The sequence below is a fragment of the Cheilinus undulatus genome, linkage group 9 (genome assembly GCF_018320785.1).
Source record: "Cheilinus undulatus linkage group 9, ASM1832078v1, whole genome shotgun sequence".
Classification (NCBI taxonomy): domain Eukaryota; kingdom Metazoa; phylum Chordata; class Actinopteri; order Labriformes; family Labridae; genus Cheilinus; species Cheilinus undulatus.
This window is the reverse complement of record NC_054873.1, coordinates 44,576,959-44,592,547: the sequence shown is the minus strand read 5'-3', so window position 1 is coordinate 44,592,547 and position 15,589 is coordinate 44,576,959. Positions and strand designations below refer to the sequence as shown.

General features: G+C 39.8%; 1 protein-coding gene across 4 annotated transcripts in view; it reads left to right on the top strand.

Annotated features, from left to right (window-relative positions):
* The window catches only part of dyrk4 (dual-specificity tyrosine-(Y)-phosphorylation regulated kinase 4), a 70,045-nt gene that overhangs the window by 41,252 nt on the left and 13,204 nt on the right, over positions 1-15,589 (top strand). For 3 of the 4 annotated variants that reach the window (XM_041794767.1, XM_041794769.1, XM_041794768.1), the window contains 5 exons: positions 7,224-7,307; positions 11,331-11,483; positions 13,872-14,022; positions 14,245-14,408; positions 15,155-15,291. In XM_041794767.1, the coding sequence (XP_041650701.1) occupies positions 7,224-7,307; positions 11,331-11,483; positions 13,872-14,022; positions 14,245-14,408; positions 15,155-15,291 (689 nt within the window). Of the gene's footprint in view, positions 1-252; positions 780-7,223; positions 7,308-11,330; positions 11,484-13,871; positions 14,023-14,244; positions 14,409-15,154; positions 15,292-15,589 lie in introns of those variants that run through there. The other variant, XM_041794770.1, reaches the window with a different exon arrangement.

The window sequence follows — 15,589 nt, the reverse complement described above, 5'->3', positions numbered from 1 at the left end:
GGTTCTTTTATAACAGCTTTAACAGTTTGTCTTGTAGTTTTGTTTCTTTTCTCTGGTGTCCATCCCTCTGATGATCCGTCTGACAGTCAGCTGTTAAAGCGCTGCATAAGTGCTGAAAACTGACTGACTGGTTTGTTTCGCTCGCAGAGGGAAATATTTGACTTCCTGGATAAACTGAGACTGTATGACACCCCTCTCAGAGTGGATATTCTCAGCAGCCTACATAACATTTGTTGTAGAATCAGTGTGGCCACGACGTGCGTGCGTCGGTGGAAACCTCTGTGTAGCTGCAGCGTCGGTGGTGTTGGAGAGCGCATCAGTCACACAGCGTGGTGTAGGTGGACGACAGCGAACGGGTAAAAACAAATCTATATCGGGAAAGCCCCAGCTGTCAGCGGCAGAAACCTGAACAGGTGCTCCTCCGGTGTCTTAGCGGCATACGCGTCAAGGCGCAGAGACCCTCAACAGCTTGGCTCGCTCGTTAATCTCCTCTGACGACAGCGCATTCAGCTCGTGTGCGTAAAACTGGCAGTATGGCAGGTTTGGGTCTGTGGATCTGATCAGTCATCAGGATTTTACTCATCAGTGTTGTTCTAGTCTTCTTTTCGAGGTTGGACTCTGTGGACGGTATTTCCTGGCGTTTTTTTAGGCTGGACAGTCAGAGCTGGATACAATGAGTCTTTGTTGGATTTTATAATCTCTCCTTTGTGTTTGGATTGTCAAACAGCTGCAAAAACTCACACTGATAACACAGCATGTTGCCAGAAATAAATAACAAGGTGAGACACTTTGATTTATTTGCAAGTTTGTTGGTTAAAGCAGCACTTTCCATTCTTTAGTGATTTTCTTTCAAAAAAATAGCAGACCTGCTGCTGCAATCTTATCATCTGGAGTTTGTGTTCTGCTGTTCCATCACTTAAGCCCACCATAGATCCATTTTGATACTCTTGCACTCACAGTTTGGCTTTTCCTTGGTCTAGGAATTTCTCTTGCCCAGATACAGGGCTTGACTCCAGGCTTATTCCATTTTGGGTGAAACTCTCCACAAGTATCATTTTACAGTGATACACCAAAATGAAACTCACTTTTTAGCCACTTTTTCACACAGCTGATCCATGCAAACACTTGATTCACACTTTTTAAAATCTTGACATTTCTCTCCTTGAATGCCTGTTTTACATTCCACCCCCTTTTCTTCTGACCACATGCCAAGTTCTGATGAAAAATCTGATCCATTTCTATTTCAGTCGTTCTTTAGCCTACTTATTCCAGCGTTTGTTGTGTTGACCGATTCTGTAAGTCTATATGCGTTCTGATGTATTTCTCACACCTTACATGGGAGCTGATATAAATTTAACCCTTGCTTATTTTGGATCGTGATCAGAATTCCCTTCTTTTCAAGCCTTCCTGTGCAGGTTTTCATTTGCATTGATCAGTGATTTACTACCTGAGCATGCATCCTCCCTGTGCTCCCCTTCGGGGACAGCATGTTTTGGTTCAGTGAAACTGCCAGGACAGTGTGATAATACTCTGACAACATGCATGTCTGATAGTTGATAGTGTAAGTGCACACAGATTTACACTTTGTTGATGTTTACCCACTGTTTTATTGCTCTGCTGACCCTCTGACCAACTGACCCTGGAGGGCCTTAATGAGCCAAAGCTGCTGGGATGATCCCACCTCTTGTAAAGACCCCGGCTCAAACACACACACACAGCAGTTATCGTTCTTGACTTAAGATTCCTAATGCTGGCTTGGTTTAATCATTCATGATTTCATTTCCTATTGCATTGCAGCTTCCTTCATGTGTGTTGAAATTATATGTCATTCCCTGCAAATTCAAATTTTAGATGCACTGTAGAGTTTAAGGAATGAGGATGAGCAAAAAAAGACTTCAGCTGACGTAGGTCTGTTGGTCCTGCCTCAAACTCCACAAACATTTTATTGCTTTAAACTTTCATATCTACAAATACCGCTAACTTTTTAAACTAATATCTGCCAATGCCAATATCATGCTGATATTATGGTGCATCCCTAGGGATGTACAATAATCCAGGTTTTGGATTCTAACTGCTTGAGACCATAGGTGGTTTTACCAATACTCAAAGGTGGGCTATGTGCACCATGGGGCCTTTAAAACATACGGAAATGTGTGCATAAAATGTGAGGTGTGCCTCAAAATTATTTCAATAACTAAGATGAGTATTGAGGTTGTAAATAAGGTGCTGGGAGCGCATTAAAAAACATCAGGAAATGCTCCAGCTTTGCAAGTTTCAAAGGTTATCTGAAAGTATGGCTCAGGACAAACCAGTTTAACCATTTTATTATCTCTATGCTTACATACTTCTATGCATGCATCTTTATCTAATATTACTCACATAAATACACTTATAAATGCCACACCTGCAATAATACAGAGACTTTTCAGCCCGCAACCCCAAAAATAAGAGTGAAAAAGACCTAGGACCCCCATTTTCATGAAGACTGGTTGTGGCATAGTTGAACACAGCCATGCGCATTCAAGAATCGTCATGTGCAGAACTTCTACAGAAATGTGCAAAATATACAATTTAAACCATTCATAAATACTCTCAGTTCATTGGAAGGCACTTCGCAACACCCCACTTTGGGAACTGCTGCAATAATACATGCATTAACCTGTCTGTATGTGCAAATTCTGTGCAATAGAGCTATATGCAATCGTACCAACACTTTAAATAAACAGGCCAAGGGCAAATGTGCAATTTTCAAAAGCACTTCTATAAATATATGCAATGCATCATGACTTCAGCGCTTTGGCACTATGACACTTCTCCATCTGCCTCAGGCACTTTAACTGCAATGGCCACTTTGCTCCTGGTTAGTCTGGTTAGTTTGCTCTCTGCATATTGTCTGGTTTTATGTATATTTTTTTATTTTTTTGTTTTGTATATTAGGGCTGAATAATGTAATTGCAATTTTTCCCCCAATATTGCGATTGCGATTTAATATGCCATTATTTTAAAGGTTCCTCATATATATATATATATATATATATATATATGTATATATATATATATATATATATATATATATATAATTTTTTTTATTTTCAATTAATACAAGCAATTAATCATTCTATATCACAACCTACACAATATTAGATAGAATGTACTAGGGGGAACAAATGTCTAATTATGATTTTTTTTTTTTTTTTTTTTTGCTCATATTGTAAATTTGGTATCAATTGAAGGGATGATCATTTTTATTTCATCATGTTTTAAATAAGAAAAGCATACATTAGTAAAGCAGAAATTTTAATTTAAAAACAACTTGAACATTTGCATAATGTGCATAACATATCTCTGGCTGCAAAAAATATTAAACTGGTATTTTGATACGTTTCAAGTTAAAGAAACATTACAACTTTTGCTATTTGTTAATTGCAGCAGGACATATTTCGATTTAATCTAATTTAGGATTAATTTCCCAGCCCTTATGTTTATGATGTACACGTTTATGTGCATTCTATCAACTTGCAAGAGACCACAGATGGAAACAAGCCCATGGCTATCATCTGGCACATTTACACGTCCATGTTCAGTAATGATCAGTCTGAAAGCCCAAAAAAATCTCCTTTTGAAGTAAAATACTCAAAAAGCCATCATTTTTCAGATCAAACCAATTATGGTGACGTAGATCAATATAGAAATATCTAGACCATAGTATAGTAGATAACCGTGTGGCAGAGTGGCATTTAAATTGTATTGTTTATTTCTAAAAGTTAAACTTTGCCTCCAAGTACTGCTACTACTGCAAGCACTGCTTGCTCACATATGTTTATGTCCTGCAGTTCTGTGGCTTTAACTGAAAAGAAATGCTTTAAGTAAAATGGGCCTCATAGTACTCTTTGGGGTCTCCTAAAACCAGCCCTAACTGAGACATGATGTAAAGTTTCCATGCAGAGGTGAAAGGTAGAGTAATGACTACATCTACTCACTCCTGACTATCTATATATTTTATTGATCTATAATCATCACTGTGGGTTTAAAGGTCACAGACTTTGTTTTCTTCGTCTCTGTGGTGATGTCACTGTCTTTCCTCTGACCCGGTGCTTATTAGCCAGGCTAACAACAGACTGCACAGGTGATGTGTTCAACTTGCCTCGTTGACCTACATGACTCCTGCTGTTAGTCACGAGCTGCAAAGTGACCACATTACTGGAGCACACTGCTGTTTGGTTGGGTTGTGACTGCGGTCTACCAACATCAATGCAAGGGCAAAGACAAGTACTGTTTGCAGCATATAGACTGCAGTCGTAGACCTGTGGACTAATAAAGTTAGAAGAAGTCAGTTTAGTCAGTATGTTTAGATTACTTAGAAAGTCAAACCATTCTGTTAGTTTAATTAAACCTGGACTTTTAAAATTCATGTAAACATTTTAGTCCTACTGAAATTATACTAAATTGGCTTTCTCAAACTGAGACTAATACTCCTAGATAATGCAGATGGAGATTGATTTATGCACACCTAAAGCAGGACCAAACCATCTGTGCATGCTCCAGTTTCTACTCTGGGATTTGACCTGACCTTTGAAAAGCATAAAGCATAGCAGAAGCTGCATTGTCTGTTTTCATATAAGCTAGAGGGATTGCACCCATTGTACTTGAACTAAAAGTAAAGTGTAGAATATGCACTTAACATGCATGCGACTAAATGGTTTAAGTCAGATCCGTCTGTAGTCGTAACTAGAACTATGAGTGGTTAAACTACTAAACATTTTTTAATTGAAGGCCCCCAATCCCAGATTAATGTCTGGTTTACATTCTTGGTTCTTAGCTGGTGGGGTCAGGACCCAAAAATAGATCACAACACCATTTTCAGTGGGTGGAAAGTGTGTGCCTGGAAGAAATGATTGGCAGAAAGTCTATGATGTGCTTTCATTTGGAAGGAAATGTCTCAGTTTTTGTTCTCTTGTTCTATCTTAAGTCCAAACTGCCCCATTTTTTGTTAAAAACTTAGTTATGATTTGAAAATGTAAGAAATTTGGGTCACAATTTGTCATGAGGGAGGGTGAAGTAGGTTCCTACATTAGAGTTATAAACCAGTGGTCTAAACTGTAATGCAGCCACCTGCCACTAGTAGCCACTGTAGCTCGGGTTTATAGCTACTGCCTTGCTGCTGTAATGCTCTTTAATCCAATGTAAACAGTGTCAAACTGATAGCACTGATAGCATCTAAGGGAAACAGCGCAGTTTAGCACTACTGTGATCTAATAAAAGGGGATAAAGTTGCCCAAAGGCTGTGTCAGGTTTTACTCTCATAATACCAAAGCCTTAAGTGACAACATTCAGCACAGGGATATAGATGTTTGCCAGCAAGGAGGATCAAAAGCTAGCGTGCTAGCTCTAATAACGTTAGCTACATTATGTAGACCAACTTTGCACTGTAACAGTAAGAATTTAGTTTACAGAATGCATTTTCTTCACTTTAGACTAGTTAACTAAAAGCAATTATAATTTTTGTTTAAAGAGATGGAAAATTATTCACCTTGGAGCATCACTAGTATGTCCAGAACTGTACACTTTTTTAATGTTTTCACCACCTAACTTACAACATACATACATCTTACAAAAGTAAGAAGCTAAAAGGGGCATATTATGACCTAATGTAGCTGAAGTGGACCTGCTTGCATCAATAAATCAATTCTTACCCTGTGTGCCTGTATATAGAGCTCAACAGTGTAGTTTCATAAGTAAAAATCACATTCATTTTCTCCATAGAGGATGTGATTATTAGTCAGACAGATTAGCGTTGGACTTATCTCAAGCTACCTGACTGTGAAATGATGATATAAGCGCATAAAGACAGCAATTAGTCAGAAAAAAAATGAAAATGTTGTTTAATCACAATTCCTGCTGAAAGTACTACAGTACCCACAATCCTAGAGTGTCATTAAATGCTGTTGTAATAGGCAAACTATGTTATATTACATTATCATTTAAGATGTCAACACTAATAAAGATAAATGTAGAAAAAGGTGCATAAATGGTTGAAAAGCTTTGAACATTATCACTTACAAGGATTAAAAGAAGTTGCAATGGCTTGTGGGATATGTAGTAACTCTGTATTCATTAAGAAATATGTACAGTATTGTACCTGAGTATACATGTAGCTTGGTTCATGCATTAAAAGTGCTGTACTAAGGATTTTGCTAAATGTCTAAGGGGGATTTGCATGTGATTACTTTCAGAACCAAAGTGACTGAAGAAGTGTCCAGGCCCTGTTGAGCTGTATGGGACAGGAATGCTAAGTTAAATATCCTAATTGATTTGTAATCATTGCTTGACTTAACTGTAAACATGTAAACACCCAAGCTTGATCAGTTCAGCCCCTCCTCCCTCCATGCATCACTGCTGCCTCACTGCTCTGATCACTCATGGAGACGTCCTGCTGTAGCACCTGTGGACCGTGCCTCCCAGTCCATCCAGCCTGTTTCAACCCCCAATCTCTCTACCCCTCCTTTTCTACATGCCAGACTGCCAGGGTTAGTGTAGCACAGATCCCCATATGGGGCTAAGCTTTATTTCACCCATATGTTGGCTCTTAACAAAGCCGCACGCTCACCCGGGGATTAGTACGGCACATGTAAGCTGGCTCGATGACAGAGGGAAGCAGGCGCAATCATCCAAAATACTTGTGTCCCTTTCTCATGAATTTCTTGTTGCTTTATCTCAGTTTTCATCTCTTTCTTTAACACACTTGGGAAAATGGATCTTCACAGTCTCTGAAGCACGTGTTTGCTCACTGCTGCACACATGGACATGCACATGTTCACACACCTGCTCAAACTGGCAGAAGCACTACATAGTGAGAGGGTCGTTCTTGCAGTTTTTTTTCTTTCTTAACAGAGGCAATCTATTTTAAGATCACAGTGCATTATTTTTGCTCGTCTGGCTGCAGCGTTGCCGAGCTGCCCACAGGCTGTTAGTTTGTGAGGAGAGTGGAGAATCCAAGCAGCATGAACACGAGCAGCAGTATCATGATTATTTAAGAGGGCTGCTCTGATGTAGCCTTAAAGGATAACTTAATATGACTTCAGAGATGATTTTCTTATGATGTTACTTTAATGAGAGCATTACAACCAAAAATTATGATCACAGAAATAGAGAACAAGCATGCATACATGACCAAACTCATTTTTCTCATCTTATCTAATGAAATGCTCCAATTCCTCCCACAGACATCACGACCTGAGGCCTTCCCTCACCCTCACAGACTCCCATCAGAAGGCAACCGTCTTGGATCAAACCGACCCTGCCCACAGGTTAGCGCCATCCCTTTAAACAATGCAAACGCAGCTCCATCAAACCCACCATTGCTGCATTGTTTGAACTACCTGAAGCTTTATTTACAGCTTTCCATAAACACTGACATTTAATTACTCATGGTTGCAAACATCTCTCAGCACATTAGTGATCTTGTTGTGTAACCATGACAGGTTCCCTCAGATACAAGAACATATTATTGGAGCAGCACGACCCCCGGTTATGTACCACCACGTTACTGTGTTTACTTCCTTTGCCTGTTGTGGCAGGTGCTCGTACCTATATTTAGCACTATCTCTATGCGTCATAACCAAGTTGGCAGATCCTGCAGCAGCTCTTACACGTGAAAGCAAATTGAATTATCTACTGTATGACAAGGAAAGCTTTTTGTTCCTGGAATGTGATTAATAATTAATGTGAAAGAATTTTTTATGTTTCTTAGTCATTGCATTGCTTAAAGCTCCAGTGATGCATCGTCTAGCTTAAACGTGAGCAAATAGCTTTGAAAAGAAAGGGAGTTCAGTTGAGGTGCATCTATGCTAGAATTGACATTGGAACATAAAGCAGGGATCACCATCAGCAACCTTTATCTTATTTTTACACTTTTGTGACAGAGATTAAGTTTGCAGTGGAGGACTTCCCCCCTTAGACTCTCCTGTAGACCACAATCACAGCAGCCCTGGCAGTGTTGGTTTGAACTGGCAGAGAGTTGTAACCCTCAATTTCCACATACTCCATGTTTACAGAGTTGTATTCACTCTGTGGATTTGCTACAGCAATCCCCTCGAATAACGGCCTTTGCACACTGAGTGTGGTTTTTTTCGGCCAAATTTTTTGCACCTTGAGGAATAAAATTGAGCTAATGTTAAATTATTTTCACACACAAACTCTAAACTTTTGTCTGCCTTTTATTTTTTAGAATCAGTTCATTTTTTTTTCCATTTTTTCGCATCAATCCAAGTCATTTGGACTAATGGGTTCTCAGATGGTGGGTCAGTACCCAAAAGTGGGTCGCAGAGCAGTTTAAAATGGGTCGTGAATGTATGTCTGGGAAAAAAAATGGTGGCAAAAGTCTGTAAGGAATATGTTACCATGCCACAGATTTTACTGTTTTATTGTGATAATGAGTAAATTTAACCTGCAAACCAGATGGATATGCCCATTTCTGTGTTTCTCACTGGCAAATCCATCTTGCAAAGCTCCTATCTGAACTGTTTGGGCCCAGTTAGAAAGTGACAGGACCAATCAGTGTCGGGGGGCAGTACTTTCTGGTGCGGGTCGTGACATAAGCAAGCAGCAACAAGAAGCCGGGATAATTATTGCAGAAGACATTAGTGTGGATGCTGTTAAGCACCAGTTTTATCAGGACTTGATGACATTTCTTAGCTAAAAGAAGAACAAAGAACAGCAGTGATTTGTTTTCTTTTCAAAAACAACAAAAGTCGTGTACTGACATGTCTACGGTCGCCGTGATTTGCATTATGCAGCTCTAATGGAGTTTACTCCTTCGGTAGGGGCGCAGCTCGCTGGCGGCTACGTCATGTGGTTTGTTGCTCTGATGTTTACCATGTTAATGAATTAATTTCTCAAGATCTCTCATTGGGGATGTAAAACACATCAGTTTTGTCCTGTCTCTTGTTCCTGTCATAAATTCTGTTCCAGCCAAGATCTTAAGAGCAACACCTTTGTTTACTAAATGTGCATTGTTAAAATTTTTTTTGGAAACTTTGGTTGCAATTTGTCATCAAGATATCGGTGGGTCCTGAGGCTAGACCAGTTGAGAACCACTGATTTAGATGGGTAATTTATAACTTAGATCAGTGCCTACTGCTTCCTTCTCTCTCACCCCTCTCAGCTTTCTTGCCCTCATTTTAAACACCATGATTTGTCTGTGTATTATGTGGATATCAACAATAACAGATGAAGACAGAAGTTTGCACTCACAGTCATGTAACAGAGACTGAATTAAAAAGTTGCTCTTCATCTCTTCAACTTGGCACAGTGTTAGGAGGCATGAGCTGGTGTTGTACGAAGATCTCTGTGTTGATGCATGGATCCAGAGGGATTTTAAATGAAATGACAGTTTGAAACAATTTGCCACTTTCAGGCAGCTATCTGATGAAGGGCTAAGGCCTAAAATGTCACATATGTGGTGATAATCTTCATTAAACAAGCTTCGGTGCAGCTTATTTTTCTGTTTTGCATGTGACTCTTCTTGGTTCATCATCTTCCAGTACTTTTACCCTTTAGGATGTGCGTGCCTTTGCACTTTTTTGGACATGCTGGAGAGGGAGCGGAGCATGGGTTGTAAAAGTGCAAAGATTGTCTAGAAAGAGAGCAATTAGCTTCAGAGTGCATTTTGCATGCTGATCGCCACACAGACGGAGTATGTGTTATTTGAGGATAAGACAGCTGATGCCGAGGGCATGAAGGGGGTAAGAGGGGATGGGGGACATCTATGAATGGCAAACAATGACCCCAGGAGGAATTACATGATATAGAGGTCAACAGTGGGGCTTCTGTGGAGAGTAAAACTCCCTGCTATCTTCTCCAAAGAGGATTTGATTATCAGCCAAAATCTCACAACCAATTAAAGTCAACTTGATTTGAGATAACTGGGTGTGAATAAACAGTATATGCTGCAGAAGACACTAATTGGTGTATCAACCTCAATTAACTGGTTTATTAGAGGTTTATTAAACACAATCTCTGAAAAAATAACTACACCACCAACAATCCTAGTGTTACAGTGGCGTTTCTGATCGGTCGAGCCTGAAATACTTTGTGCTAAAAGGTCCAGATTTGGACCTCAATTGATCGACAACACTACTTAATAGCCTTGTAAGTGGTCAGGGGTTTGATTTCTCATTAAATGTGATCAATAATGTCTCTCCTGACAGAGATTCTCCTCTTCAGGATATCTCATATTTCCCTAAAGGGCTTCAACATGAGACAGACATCTAATTTTGCCCATCTCCGCCATCATCATGAGTCTGCCAAGGCTGTGACACATGTAATCGTGCTCTTAGAGCAAGTAGGATGGCAGTAGGAGAAAAGCAGGCTGCCGCTCCTCTTCCCCCCCACAGAGCATCCACAGACAGACTCTGTCAGGGCCCGGCCTCACAGGCTTTGTCCCCATTTCACGTTAACCCTGATCAGTAATTCCAGCCGCCAGCCGCTGGGGTCCTGGTCATCTGAGCCTGCCCAGACGACAGGCATGTGAAAGGAGTGTAGGTCAGTATCTGAGAGTACAAACTAAAACTGACACAAACACGAGAAAAGAAAGGGACTGTGACATGCTTGTAGCTGTAGTGTAAATAGAGTGATACAGTTAGACTCCACACTCACTGACCCACGCCCTCTCTCCCTGGAGCTGCTTCTGTTTGTTTTGTTCTGTGTCCGTTCTTTTAGGTTTAAAGTAGGGCTGGCAAAAATTATTATCAGTATTGGTGTGATTGATACTGAGATTTAAAAAAGCAGACTGCAGCTTATAAACCAGGGTAATTTATATTCCTGATTATATTCCTGATTTTATAGTAAATAACTAAAGTGAGTTGAACTGTGATATACTACAACACTAAAACTTTTACCACACAGGACAAGACCTATGAACAAAACAAGGACAACATGGCATGAAGCACTGTAGTTATTTAATCTTGTTTAATTATCTTGTTTTCATAATCATGTGGAGTTAAAATTAATGAAATTCAAATAATTCCTCAGCCCTAGCTCCTCACAGAAAAATAACCACAGCCTCAAAGCTTCTGAGTTTGCAAAGTTTTCTTTATTTTCCAGAATCTTCTCAGTGTTTCTCTGACATTCTGTTTTTCTTTCATCAAAGTCATCCTACTAAAAAGGAAACTTTCAGAGTTCAGAAACAGCCTGATCTTATTTCTTCTGCTCTGTGACCCATTTTTATTTCTCCTTTATGCTGCTTTTGTTGTGGCATCTTTTGTATGTGTGTTTGTTCTTCACTATTCAGAGAAATCCCATTAAAAAAAATTTATTGCTTTGCTTTACAGAAGTTTGGGCCTGGTGTCGGGACTTTACCTCAGCTTGAACCTCCGGTGGTGCAGGTGGTGGTCAGCAATGCTAAAAACCAACACCAGCAGTCGGACAACATCCTGCCCCAGATTACCATTAAAGGGGGTCAAAACAACTTCCAGACTCACTCGGTGAGACTCTTTGTATGTTTACATGCACATGAAAAAGTGTATTTGTTGTTGAAGTTCAGGTAGTGATGTTTTTTTTGAAAAGACATGCAAACATGAAGGTCCAGCCAAACTTATACTAAACTGAAATGCTCAAATTTAGACTTACATCCCAAGACAACATGATGCAAATCCATCCTCTTCCATGTATTCACCTCAGCTGGATGCTGTCAGACGAGGCCTTCTGTGCATGCTCCATAGTCTCTACTCACTTTGATCGTGAAGTCTTAGAGCCGTGAAGAACTCTGTTCCCATTCAGCGTACAACCAGTTAGCTGTTTGCGAACTTCTTAGCACAGTCATTCTGACATATGTCCATAGTAACCAGCTGAACAGTGATATATCGCCACCTTGACCTGCCCTGTCAATAAATCCATTCTCAGTGATTGGATAGACGAAACCAAAGGGAATGAAAACGTCAACAAACCAATGATTACTGCAGTGATTTCTCACTGTAACATTTGCATGTTTGACTAAAACAACAGTTTAAAGGTCATGGTGAAAAAACCTGCAGAGTTCTCCCTTTCTCTAACAGCTGTGACAAACTTAAGCTTCAGGAAAAAATAGGAAATGCAAAGAGCACAAGTTTTACCTCATGAAGAGTCCTCCTGTATGAGAAGGGACACTTGACCCAGATTACTGACCGAAAAAACGACCAAGGTATTCCTCAGACATTCATCAAAAATAGTATGACCTCACTGAATGATTTATAGATGACATTTTATCATTAATCTTCAAGCACTCAATGAAATAATCTTGTAAATAGCTGTTTTATAATGAGCATAACCAGGAAAGAGCTGTAATAATCATTAGCTTATCAGGTATATAAGAAGAAGAAACAGAATGGACATTTGTTAAAATTTTATTTAACAATTCAACTAATGATGATTAAAGACAGCTTTTAGATTTTTGCTTTAGCAAGTGAGTGGAGTGTCATTATATTTAACAGTACTTCAGCACAAATATGTGAAATACAGTCAGTTTTTTCCTTTATTTCTAAAGTTGATTTAGATATAGGGGTGCAACATTTCCTTTCGTAGCAGTCATGTGATGATACACACTTGGTTGTTTTACCGTTTAGTTGATTATATAAATCAGTCATGGTCAATATAATCTGGCCTGTTTAACAAAAAAAAAATGCAAAGAGCCCTTGTTAATGTTATATTGAAAAACTGATTCAAATATGTCAATTTAATAGAAATATGTTATTTAAAATAAGTGGCTGAATAAATGAAAAGTCTAAGTCAGGAGATGGATACGAAAAAAATTCCAAGGCACTGAACATCCCCCAGAGTTCAGTTAAATTTATCATCAAGAAATTGGAGGAATACGACACATGTGTAAAGCTTCCTGGATCAGGCCGTCCTCACAAACTGGGTGAGTGTGCAGGAAGGAGACTAGAGAGAGAGTCCACCAAGACACCTATGGCTACTCTGAAGGACTTCCAAGCTTCAGTAGCTGAGATGGAAGAGAGTCTGTATACAACAAGTGTTGCCTGGTTCTTCACCAGTCAAAGCTTTATGGGAAAGTGGCAAAGAGGAAGACACTGTTGAAGAAAACTCAGATAAATCTCCACTAGAGTTCACCAAAAGGTATGTGGGAGACTCCATGATCAAATGGAAGAAAGTTCTCTGGTCTAATGAAACCAAAAGGTTCCTTTTCAGCCATCAGACAACAAACTATGTTTGGGGGACAACAAACACTGCACATTGCCACCAACACACCATACCCAGTGTGAAGCACAGTGGTGGCAGCATCATGCTATGGAGCTGCTTCTCAGCAGCCAGACCTGGAAGGCTTGTAAAGGTAGAGAGTAAAATGAATGCCGCAAAATAAAGGAAATCCTAGCAGACAATATTATTCAGTCTGCAAGAGAACTACGGCTTTGAAGAAGATTTATTTTCCAGCAAGACAATGACATGAGACATACAGCGACAGTTGCACAGAAATGGTTTAAAACAATTTGGTGGGACCAAGGTGAAACCTGATTGAGACCTATGGGGGAATATTTATGCAGTCACCTATTTTAGATAACATATTTTTATTTAATTGACATTACTTTGTGGAAATCTGTTTTAACTTTGACAAGAAAGATTTTTTTTTTCTGTCACAAAACAAATCATATTGACCATGATTGATTTATAAAATTATTAAAAGGTTAAAACATACTTTTTATGGGCACTGTATCTCTTCATGTTTCCAAAGGATTCAGCCTCACTTTGAATCTGAGCATCTTCTACACAGCAAAAGCAGCAGTGTGATTAATGGTCAACACCCAAAGTCACACTATAGTTCTCTTTTCTTTGCTCATCATATATGGTTTTCCTCTTTATGTTTGTGTTTGTTGGTTCAGGATGAGAGGCCGAAGCCTACCCAGCAGTTCACCATGCGCTTTGGTTCAACACTGGACAAAGTTTCCGTCTCCCGCAACAGCAAGATCATCAGCAACAAGCTGGAGAAAGAGAAATCATACGAGGGGCAGAGGTTACCAATGTCTCCCATCGGTGAGTTAGATTACATAAAATAACATGGCACAGAGACTATATTCCATCTGAAGGGTTTCCAACACTTATATGTAACTAAGAAACAAGTCTGATTCTGTAAAAATAGCTCACTGGCATTCGAGTCGATTGCTCACATTCCTCTGCTCTTGGCAGAGGTGTGATCGATATGAAAGTGACTCATCTCATCTCATCTCCTCCTACTCCTCTTACTTCCTGTTGCAGAGGCACTGAAGAACTTCCAAGACCGGCTGACGGAGTTTGAGCAGGAGGAAATCATGGACTATGCCGAGATCTGGTTCTTGGGTCTGGGCTCTCAGAAGATCGAGGGCTCTCAGGGTTCACCGCAGAACTCAGGATACGATGATGAGCATGGAAGCTACATCAGGGTAATGTGTTAGATGGAGAATGACTGGATCACAAAGTGGTTTACATAGGACTTATTCCAATAATCATCATTAGAAGTGTGCAGACCGTTTTACACAGATACTTTTCAAATTGGCCTAAGTTACCCACAAGGGCTGCTCAGACCTTAGTCTGGGCTCTAGCAGCCGTCCATAGATCAGCTGATGCTGATGCTGATGCTCTTTCAGCAGTGTCTGTGATGGATATGTTGATAGGAGTTTAAGCACAGCCCATTTTAAGGAACACACTGGTGAAATCATGCAACTGTGCAGAATCATGAAACTGAAACACCACTAAAATTAAAAAGGAGGCACAAATATAAACCAGGGTTTTATTTATCCCTCTCCTTTATCCCACATTAACACAGGCTTCCCGCCGTCTGACCTGAGCCGTGTATGAACGGATGTCTTTGTATGACCTTAATCCATCAGCTGCACACATTTACCCATCATCCTTTGTTAAACACTGAAACCGACGTGAGGCCAGCAGAGCCTGTGACACCTGGCTGAACTGACCTGTGTAAATCAGGAGACTGACAGGCAGTTTTTTATCAGACAAAATGTGATGAACGAGCCATCTAAGGCTGAGTGAGCAGCCATTGTTTGGACTGGTATCTCTGCTCAGGCTCTCAGGCTTTGTTGTGACAGTTACTCTTAAACAATAGTATGATTGAGACTGCAGAGTTGTAGCCTGGTATCATATGTTAATGCTCTTCCTCTTGCTTTTCCAGGTGCTGCATGACCACATTGCCTACAGGTTTGAAGTGCTGGAAGTGATCGGGAAAGGCTCCTTTGGACAGGTCCTGAAATGTTTCGACCACAAGACCAATGAACTTGTAGCCATTAAGATGATTCGCAACAAGAAAAGGTAACATGATAGAGTTAATTTTTTTATACTGAGTGTGACCTTCAATTGAAGCATTACTGAAAGGGATTCAAAACGAACAACCTTTACATTTTTTTTGCATTTGAATTACACTATACTTTCAGGAGTCTAACATCTAGACTAACATCTCAGGATGTGATTTAGGATGCAAGCAGGCCAGGAGATAGCATAAAATAGTTTTAATCTTAAATGGGGTACACAATGTAAGATAATCAGGAAAATTTGGGACCCAATACCCCATCTACGACCTAATGAAGCAAAGTCACAAGACTTTTATTGA